The sequence below is a fragment of the Tetrao urogallus genome (assembly GCF_951394365.1).
Source record: "Tetrao urogallus genome assembly, chromosome: 11".
NCBI classification, from domain to species: Eukaryota; Metazoa; Chordata; class Aves; order Galliformes; family Phasianidae; genus Tetrao; species Tetrao urogallus.
Genome location: NC_136824.1, coordinates 17,412,746 through 17,422,162, shown reverse-complemented (window position 1 = coordinate 17,422,162; position 9,417 = coordinate 17,412,746). Strand labels below are relative to the sequence as shown.

At 42.9% G+C, this 9,417-nt stretch overlaps 1 protein-coding gene across 1 annotated transcript in view; it reads right to left on the bottom strand.

Moving 5' to 3' along the window:
• Window positions 1-1,404: 1,404 nt before the first annotated feature.
• The window catches only part of PSTPIP1 (proline-serine-threonine phosphatase interacting protein 1), a gene marked incomplete at both ends in the record, with an annotated part of 43,943 nt that continues 35,930 nt past the window's right edge, over window positions 1,405-9,417 (bottom strand). Inside the window, 4 exons of the mRNA XM_079540697.1 lie at window positions 1,405-1,539; window positions 3,101-3,201; window positions 5,104-5,174; window positions 6,611-6,692. Of these exons, the coding sequence (XP_079396823.1) occupies window positions 1,405-1,539; window positions 3,101-3,201; window positions 5,104-5,174; window positions 6,611-6,692 (389 nt within the window). The remainder of the gene's footprint in view (window positions 1,540-3,100; window positions 3,202-5,103; window positions 5,175-6,610; window positions 6,693-9,417) is intronic.

Below are 9,417 nucleotides of genomic sequence, written 5' to 3'. Positions count from 1 at the left end.
TTACAGTGCAGTTAACTAATTGGAGGCTATTGTGGACTCTTGGCACTGTCAGTTCAGACTTGGTCACAGGACACTGTCGTTGACATCCTCAGCCTGTGTGAGTACTGCTGTTAGTACAATGTAGTGCCTGAAATGACATTCAAGTTCCTGCAGTTCTTCTGAGCCTCTGCTGATGGGAGCTGCTAAGAGCCCTAATGCAGATGTGCAACATGGTAACTTGGGCAAGCATGGCAAAGACAAGTGTGCTGTGTGTGCAGGAGGACAGAGAGGGCCTGCAGCAGCTTTTATTTCATTCTGGAGTCAAGAAATGAGAATACGATAACGCAAGTGCCTTTGACTCTCACCGTGCTTAATTTCTGAATAGAGAGAAGTGGCACAAAGTACTTAATGACCTCTTGCAAAGTATAGTGCTGGTTGGAAGCATTCCTAAATGCTGGACTGGCAAGACTGCTAGAGCTGTAACCTATGAGGTGCAATGGACCTGCTCAGCACAGCTTCTCCGCAGAGGCTTTGTTGTAGAACAAGCACGTTAGAAGTAAATGGAAAGGAACCCAGCCAAATCTGTGCCAGCTATCCCAGAGCTGCAGAGGCTGTGGATAATCAGAGACTGAAAAGCTGGTGGGCAGGAAAGGATCAGCTGGGTGAACAGAGAAGTTAAAAGGAGAATGCACTGAGGGCACGTCTGTGCAGACTGCATGTGGAGGCAACCAGCACTTCTTTCCCAGGATCAGGGCAGGGCAGCACTGCTAGAAAGCTTTTTTTAAACATGAAGAATCCCAGCAAGGAGTCAGAGAAACCATCCAACTGAGGTAAAAGCAGGCCTTGGGCTCTTTATCTGCCCTCATTTGGCTGTCCCAGAATCCAGTGCAAACAGAGCCATGGATGACCTTGTGACATAGAAACTATCTGCTTTCTGAGAATGTGTGCTTCCTGCTCTTAGCTCAGCCCTCAGAAACAGTTGCATGATGTGTGCAGTGAGAAGAGGGAATCCGTGGTGGAGGTCATGGCTGCTATGGTGGTAAGGGTTGCTCGCAGGCTGACTGGAGGTGCTCCTCCATCCTGGACAAGCAGAATTAGCTTCTTTTTCCTTTAGCATAGTCAAGTTCTAAGCAGGGTTTTTCTCCCAGATTCTGATGGCAGCAGTGCTGAGAGTGGAAAGAACCTTTGTGAGAAACCTGAGTCCTCGTCTTGCTGAGATGAAGACAGCTTTTTTCAGACAATGTGAGCCAGAAGTTGTTGAGGGGAGAGAGGATCGGTGGGAAGGAAGATGAAAGCAGTTATTTCCTGACTGGTAAATGTAGAGGGCAGTATAACGGGTTGTTCTTGGTCAGCTGGAGCAGACCTTGTATGATGTTTGTTTTCAGTAGAAGAATATTTTCAAAGTCTAAGGACTGAGGCTACGCTTCAGCAAATCTTTTCCAGGTAAGACCCTGGCACAAAGCCTCGCTGCCCATTCCTTTCAGCTGTCCACCAGCCATTGTCATTTTCTTCAATGACAGCTACGATGTCTCCTTCGTTGATGTCCAGTTCATCCATGTTCTGCAAGCGGACAGGGAAAGGAAATGTTGTTAACCTGAGCATGCAGGAGGGACCCACATGTCTTGTGGGTTTTTTGTTTGTTTTTTTTTACCCTTGTCTTTCATCAAGAGTCTGTCAGTGTCCTCTTGATTGGGAATGAACCTAAAATACCAAACAGTGGAGGATTAAGCACCTACTGAGCTGCCTATTTCCTTAAGATCCTCGGAACGTTCCCCAGCCTCCTGTTGTCTCCTCCTGAGTAACCTTTTTTATCATAAGGGAAGGATGGAAAGGGTTAAATGTGACTGTCCCAAACCAGCCAGCCATGAACCTTCCTTACTCTACAGCTGTTGCTCAATTGAACAGTGCAAGGCTTAGTTTCTGGCAGAGATAAAAACAGTATCTCTATAAATCCAGCCCATAAATAAGACTCTTGGTTCTCTTAATAACAAACAGTGGTGACCAGTGGAGGAACTTTTAAGCCTACAGATTAAACTGTGACAGTCCTTTTGGCAGAGACTGATGGTGTGGCAGGAGTCGATGTGAAGAAGAAAGTATTTTTAACCAGTCTTGAGAAAAAACATAGAGGAAAGATTCATTTAATGGATTTGGATGAAATTGTAACAATCATAATATGGAAAGCGAGAGCAGGTGTCCTACATGCTGTATGTTTTATTTACACCACTCTTTGAAACCTGTGGCTGCTGTGAAATAAAATATTCATTAGATGCATCAAGGGTCTGAGCCACTGTGTCTTGGTCCTTTTCTTTCCATTTTTGGTGTTTTAGAAGGTAATCTGTATGATAGGAATAATGATGTCTCTCTCTCAGAGTTCATCTACAGGTGAGGAGTCTGTGTTTTTGAAGCTTAGTACAGTGGTTTGCCCTCTAATATTGTAATCTTACTAATGGTATTATGCTGAGAGAGGTCTGAAGCCAGTGAGAGTTTAATACCCGGGTTAAGGATGCAGGTTGTGGTTTATAACACTCTTTTGGTACACAGGCCAAGTCTGCTGTGATTCTGCAACTTGCAACACTGATACTCTGTCATTTCTGGGGATTCAGTCCTCCCCCGCGTGGAAGAGACCTCAGTTAAAACCAGTGTGTTATACTGGAGCAGGACTCTCCAGACGATGTGTGAGATCACATGGAGAGGAGTTCTTAATCAAGCATCCATCATGTAGTCTGAAATCTGCTATAAAGCTGCACCAGAGTTTATAAGAGAGATCTCTACCTATTTTCTTACTCAGGGAGGACATTTCACAGAAAATGTAAGTTCAGAATGCTCAGTATTGCACATCTGGCCATCATCACCAAAATAAAGTTTTCCATGTGTCCTTAGGAGATTGCAACAGCTCAGGACCAATTTAGGCAAGCATAATTACTTGCAAAGAGTCTTATTGTTTCATCCTGGGCAGAGCACGGTCCAGTGATCTGTGCCAGCAGCTCTAGGTGCCCTCCTCTGAAAAAGGAAGGGAAGCTAACAGCTCCTTAACACAATTAATGCTTTCAAGATGTTTAGATCAGCATTCGGTTTTAAATCTGACACTGTATGCAGTATTTAGTTTGAAGCCTTTGTTTACCTGGGCTGTGTAGTCATAAAGTACTCTGTAGTCCTGTGATGATGTAGTTCTTCCATGTTCATTTACAAAAATGTCTGCGTAGACCCCATCTGTTTTCTCTGCTTGTGGAGAGGGGGGAAGGAAAAACAGAAACAAAGGGTTCAGTTGCTTATAAATGCATGCGATCATATGCAAGAGTTCACAAATACAAGGGTCTCTGTTCTCTCTCTGTCTGGAGGTGTACGTGTATAGAAAAGCTGCCGTGAACTGTAGGTAAATTCTCGCACAAAAACTGTGTGCCATTGATTGGGTGACAGTGCAGCCATTGAAACTTCTGGGAGGTCAGAAGCATTAGCTTCATCCAGGTTAGGAAAAATGTTACCCTGCTAAAGCACGATCACAGTAGTGCAAAGAAGGAAGTACTGTGAGTAAACTGGTTTAAGATGTTTGCTACTGGAGATGTGGAATTCTGGCAGTGCAGTGATTCACACAGGGCTTTTCTTTTTCCTTTGAGAAAAGTGGAAAATACCGTGTTGGTGTGGTGGGTCATCAGACATTTTTCATTAGTTCATGTAGTTTCCATTTAACCATTTGTCACAGATAGGACTTTTCTGAAAGAGATTTTAAACTAGCTTGACATAATTAAGGAAAACTCCTGTCATTCAGGAAAAGGCAGAGCTAGCGCTGTTGAAAAGAACCACCTGGGTCTCTTCTGCTGTTTTTGTGCTCGTGATGTAACCACAGTGGTAAAATGGAAGAACCAAAGCCTTGCTGCTGTGGATGCTGTTGTGCTGACACAGTAGTCCAGGACTGCTCTTGTGTATTTCCCAAGCACACCTTTGCTTTCAGAAGGGCTGTGTGGGGAAGAGAATGGCAGTCATGGTGTGAGCAGTCCAAACCTTCAGGGCTGGCTAAAGATGAAGGGGAGGGCAGGCTCTAATTGCATGCTCATAACCTGGTCTGTCAGCCCAGGTGAAAACACTGCCTTTGGAGGTTTCCAAAATGTGATGGCAACGGTGTGCTAAATGAGCAGCAAAGTCTACTTGGGCTCCACACAATATCTGAGTGAGAGATGGGCAGCCAGCAGGGCTCTTTCTGTAGTTAGAGGGAGATTATCATACCAGGCTTTAGCATAAGGTGCCATCACAGATGCTGTTTACTTGGATAAAGTCGAGATCTGCTGTTAAATCCAGCATTTGATGTAATATTGTTGTTTATTTCTGGTAAGTTTTTCCATATGTAGTCGTTATACAGCTCTGCAAGAGGCTAAATGCCTTCAGGCTGTGTATGTATATGGATGCTGCTGCATGCTGAGTTAGACGGCTGGGGTCTGGCAGGTCCAGCTGGTGCCTGATAGCTCCAGAGAGGCTCTGAGCACCAAGTGCAGCAAGTGGGGTAGCTGCAGCCTCATTACTGGACATCCAAGCAGGCAAGGCATGCCTCGCAAAGGAAGTTGGCCTGAGTACGTTTAAAAGCTCTTTTAAAGGAACTTTTTGATTTCCTGTAGGCAGCAATCTCAGTTCAGATGTTCCTGGTTTAAATGAATAAAAAATGCTGTAAGCTGCTGCTTTCTGCATGGTCAAAATACTGTTTTAAATGTCCTACTGATAAATGCCTGACTGCGAAGGTTGTGATAAGGCAGTCCAAGTGTGAAATGAGATGAATATTTGTATTCATAAGGCATGAGACAGATGTGTTAAAGACTTTAGGGAGTCCCTTGTGCTTTTTAGAGGTAGCATACCCAACGTTAGGAGAATACTATTATCTATAGTAAAACTGCATTGGTCTGAAAGCACAGTATACCCTTGCCCAGATAGAGGTCTTGAAGTTGTTACGACCCTAAGGTTATATGGATTATTTAGTACTTCAAACTGGGAAATTTGAGCTGAATTTGTTTTCAATCTGCTCGTACTCTTGCCTGACATCATGTGAACGTGTGCTGTAGAAGTTCTGCTCTGTGTTAAAGCTAGATTTAGCAACTGATGTTATACACATCTGGTAAATTTACTTCTGGCGAGGCATACCGAAAGGAGGGGCTGAAGGAATGACTCTTTCAGCATTGTTTTTGCTGCTTCCATGCAACAGTCCAGAGAATCTGCAGAACCAAGAGAAGTCAATGACAAAATGAGTGACCAGGACATTTCTTACAAGTCTCAGCTGTCAGACTCAACCTTCCCCCCGTGTGCTGCAGTGCTGCATGGATATCATCTCTTCTGTGGCCATCTACTTTCCCAAAACCTCAGAAAATTTACAAGAGAATAAAATTCCTTTAAGGAAAACTAATGCAATTCAAAATACAAAGCTTTTATAACATACCTTTCTAGAAATTGTGAAGTTAAGTGAAATTATTTTGTTTCCTTTAATTATTATTATTATTTTTTTAATCTCACCTAGTTGTTTTCAACATCACAGCTGGATACTGGCTGGGACCAGGCCAAGTGAAAATATGGTTTAGGATATAGGTATAGGTAGCAATAATATGGATTGCTTAAAACATATCTGGAGGGTTTGATTTTTCAGCTGGTGTATGGTCATAGTTTCAGGAAAATGGATATCTAAGCTCAGCAATTTCTGAGCAACTGAGACTGAGCCTCTCAAGGCTGTTTGCTCCTGCAGAGCACAGTTCTATTCTAAATGGCCATACAGTTGTCTTCTGTAATTGCAGAGGCTGCAATGTTACAATTCATTATTATATAAAATCTTGTTTCCAACCAAAAGCCAAATATTGTGTGAACCTTATCAGCTCACTAACAACCCCGGACCACATTTTAAATGAAAGATCCCATCCCACTCTTTGTCTTTGCCATATAATAAGGCTTGTCAAAATATTAAGCTCTCTTGCTTTTAAATACGATGCCATTCCTGCCATGAATTAGCCATTTTGGTATAAAATATTTAAACCAATAGCTCTACCATGCTGTTCCGCTGATATAACTGCATTCATGTTACTATATTTACCAGCCTAAATGGATTAGAAAAAGAAAAACACCTCCCTTATCATCACAGTTATTCCACTAAGTATTTTTTCCTTTGGTCTAGAGACAGTAGCTCTTTGTTCTGCTCAGCTGGGCGTTGCAATGCACTAAGCCAGGAGGTTTTGCTGAAAAGGACAGCTTTCCCCAGCCTTGGCTCCCAGCAAGGCTCACCTTTGCCCTCCCTTGATGGGAGCTTTTGATGCTGTGTGCCATGACTCACTAGGAAAGAGGAAATAAGTGTGAATGCTCTCCGTTGCCAGCTGACTAATTGTTTTATGAACTTGTCCTCTTGTCTCTCTTCCCACTAGGCCAAGGCAAAATGATTCTGACTCCAGCTTTGACAGGTTTACTTCTTCTCTCGAGTTAACTTTTATTTATATGCAGCCATCTCTTGCTACAGTGAAGGGCTTTTCAGGTCCCGTTTACTGTCACAGAAGCATGGAATCACAGAATGGCTTAGGTTGGAAGGGATCTTAAAGATCATCTAGTTCCAACCCCCATGCCATCATCATGCACTGAGAAATGCTACTTCTGGGAACGAAAGTCTAGCACTCACCTCTTCATCATCCCACAAGTCTGAGTTGGGCTGTTGCTTCTGTTTGGTTCTCTGTCGTAGTAGTTCTCATATCCTATTGCACCTGCAATATGGCAAGAAAAAAAAATGATGTTCAATCAGGCAAAACCCATTTCTCTCAACCAGAGTACAGCCATCAGTATAGCAGTTCAGGAACTGCTGGAAGAAGCAGCAGCATAACATCCATTTGCACTTGCCAGTAACGTGTTTGGAGCAGCTCAGGAGGATGTAGGTGCTTGACAAAAGCACCAATCAAAAAGTGATTGCATGCAGATGCACTCTTGGTAGAAAGGCATTCTTAACCTGGCACAAGCACAGCCAAGGTCCTGAGGAACCACTGCAACAACAGTGAGTAACCCTAATTCAGAATGCAGTTTAGCACATGACTGTTTCCTCTGGTTTTTTATGAAGCCCAGACTTTATGGGTTGCAGAGCATGGTCACTGTGAGCCCATGGCCGTGTTCCTGGTACAGTTGGTGGCAGTGTATTTTTTTTTTTCCATAACACATTGAGCTGAGTATTTCTGTTGGAGCTGGGCAAATTTCTGAATATCTCTGGGAGCAGCAATAGCAAGAAATTTCCTGGTCTGTGCTTGTGCATGGCTTCATATCTTCACCTCCACCTCCTGAGAGCTGATTTGCTTTTTACTGCTGCTTACTACAGCGATAGCTTTCTTGTCTTGAACACAGTTATGTTACAGTCCTTTCATTTTTCCCCTATGGTGTGGTTGAGGGTGAAATTGAGCTTATTTACAAATCTAGCTTTCCAGATGAAATAGTTACAGATGGATTTATTTTTCATCTTATAGCTGCCAGTGCAGTTGCTTAGAGCTGGTGGTCAGGCACCCTTTCTGCCTTCTCAGTGTGAAAGCCAAACAAATACGAGTCAAATCTGATTTGGAAGCCCTGATAGCCTATTATCTCAGTTCTGATACCAGGTAATTACATAAGATTTTGAACTTAGACTAAAGACTGTGTTGAAGTTTTCACATTGGATTAGCCAAGACCATAAACAGAGCAGGCACGTACAATAGTGAGTGCAAAGAACTCCTACAACAGAAGCTCACAGTATTAAAGGATTTTTATTTTTATTTTTTACCATTTTAAGAGTCTGCATTTCTTACCCTTCCAGATTTTCTCCTGCTGTAGTTTCTAGCCTGTAATTCGTGTCATGACTAAGTAGGAGAGAGCAACAGCATCATGAAACCTAAAGGTTTGGTCAGGGTGAAGATCTAGCTCTACACAATGCAAAACCACACGTGGATTTTTTCCCCCTGCACTTTGCAAATAATAAATGAGATGAACAGCTCACTGTGTGCTACTGTGCCAACTCATTAGCAAGAGCTGTAGAGGTACTAGGGTGTTACTTCCAGAGCATGTCACCTTCTAGAAGGTGGCAAAAAAAAACTGAGACAGCAACAACAAAAAGAAGCCAAACCAAGAGTCAGTTGTTTCTTTGCATTTCATAAAGCTCTCAAGAGTTTCTCCCACCTATTTCTTATTAGAGATGAGTCCTGACATAGCCAAGAAAATGACCGAGGTGACTGCAGAATGAGAAATCTCCCATGAGGAGGGGAGAGAGGGAGCCAGCCCAGCTGAGAATTACAATTCTTTGTGTACAATTGCAAGGTGCATTTTCACTGACAGGAAAGAGAACTGTAGCTTTTCCTAGGTCAGTGCTCTTGTAGCACTCAAACTTCAATCCCCTATGAGAAGAGGAATAAACTGTAGCAGCAAAATGACATCCAAGCACAAGCATTAGTGTATTAGTTTAAAAAAAAAAAAAAAAAAAATTCTCTAAGTCCTGATTCTTAATTGTCATGGGTGTAATGAGAAAAGGCTAAGCAGTAAACAAGCCTTAAGTAGCTCAGTGCTGGATTACTAGCAGCATCCAGTCCTGCTGAAGAAGTTGCCAGGCTGCTACTGCTGCCAGATCTGGGCTCTAAGCTGCTCCTGTCAAGATTATGCCATGGGACAGGACACTTGTACTACTGATGTTTGCACCTATAAGACCCCTAGCACGGAAGGCTTTTGTCAATATACAATTTTCTTATACCAGTATGGCTTATTCCGTGTTCTGAATGGAAGTAAGCTCTCTTGTGACTCCTGAGTCAACACTGAGGGGGTTCCTCTTTGGCATCTCAGAATAGCATTACAGCAGATTGCGTACGTCTGCAGTCTGTGTACACAGATCAAAAAAATAAAGAAATGGAGGAAGAGATCTTTTCAGAATAGAGATCCATCGTCAGCTGATGATGAGATGAAATAGGGAATTTTCTGTTCTTTTACAAAGGCTGTGAATCTTTGTTTGCTGCAGGCAGTGCAGGCATTCACTCAGTCTGTAAATATCTGATACTGCTTGTTGAAGTAAGAAGGTGTGGTTTGTATTTGGTCACTGGAATGTAAAATGACCTAATTTCTGATGATGTGTTTGGAGAACTCCTATCCTGGAGCAGCAGGTTTTCGATCTACTACTGCTGTTAGTTCTTCCTGTCCTATTCTCCATTTCAGCTCAGAGATTTTGATCAGTAAAGTTGATGAAGAGGCTTCTTGTGGGTTGAGTGGACAGTCTGTGAACTTTACATCACTACTGCATACTAGGACAAAGCCGATTTCATTCAAAATTTTCCCCAGATGGGGTCGTGTCCATATACAAACAACTTGTTAAGAGAAGACAGTGTCATTCCCACCATGGGTGAATGGGTGGTGGGAGCAGAGAATCCTTCCTTTGGCTTTCCCCAGTGGAGTGGGCTGCCCAACCACAGGCTCATCAGCTAAGACCAAAAGGAA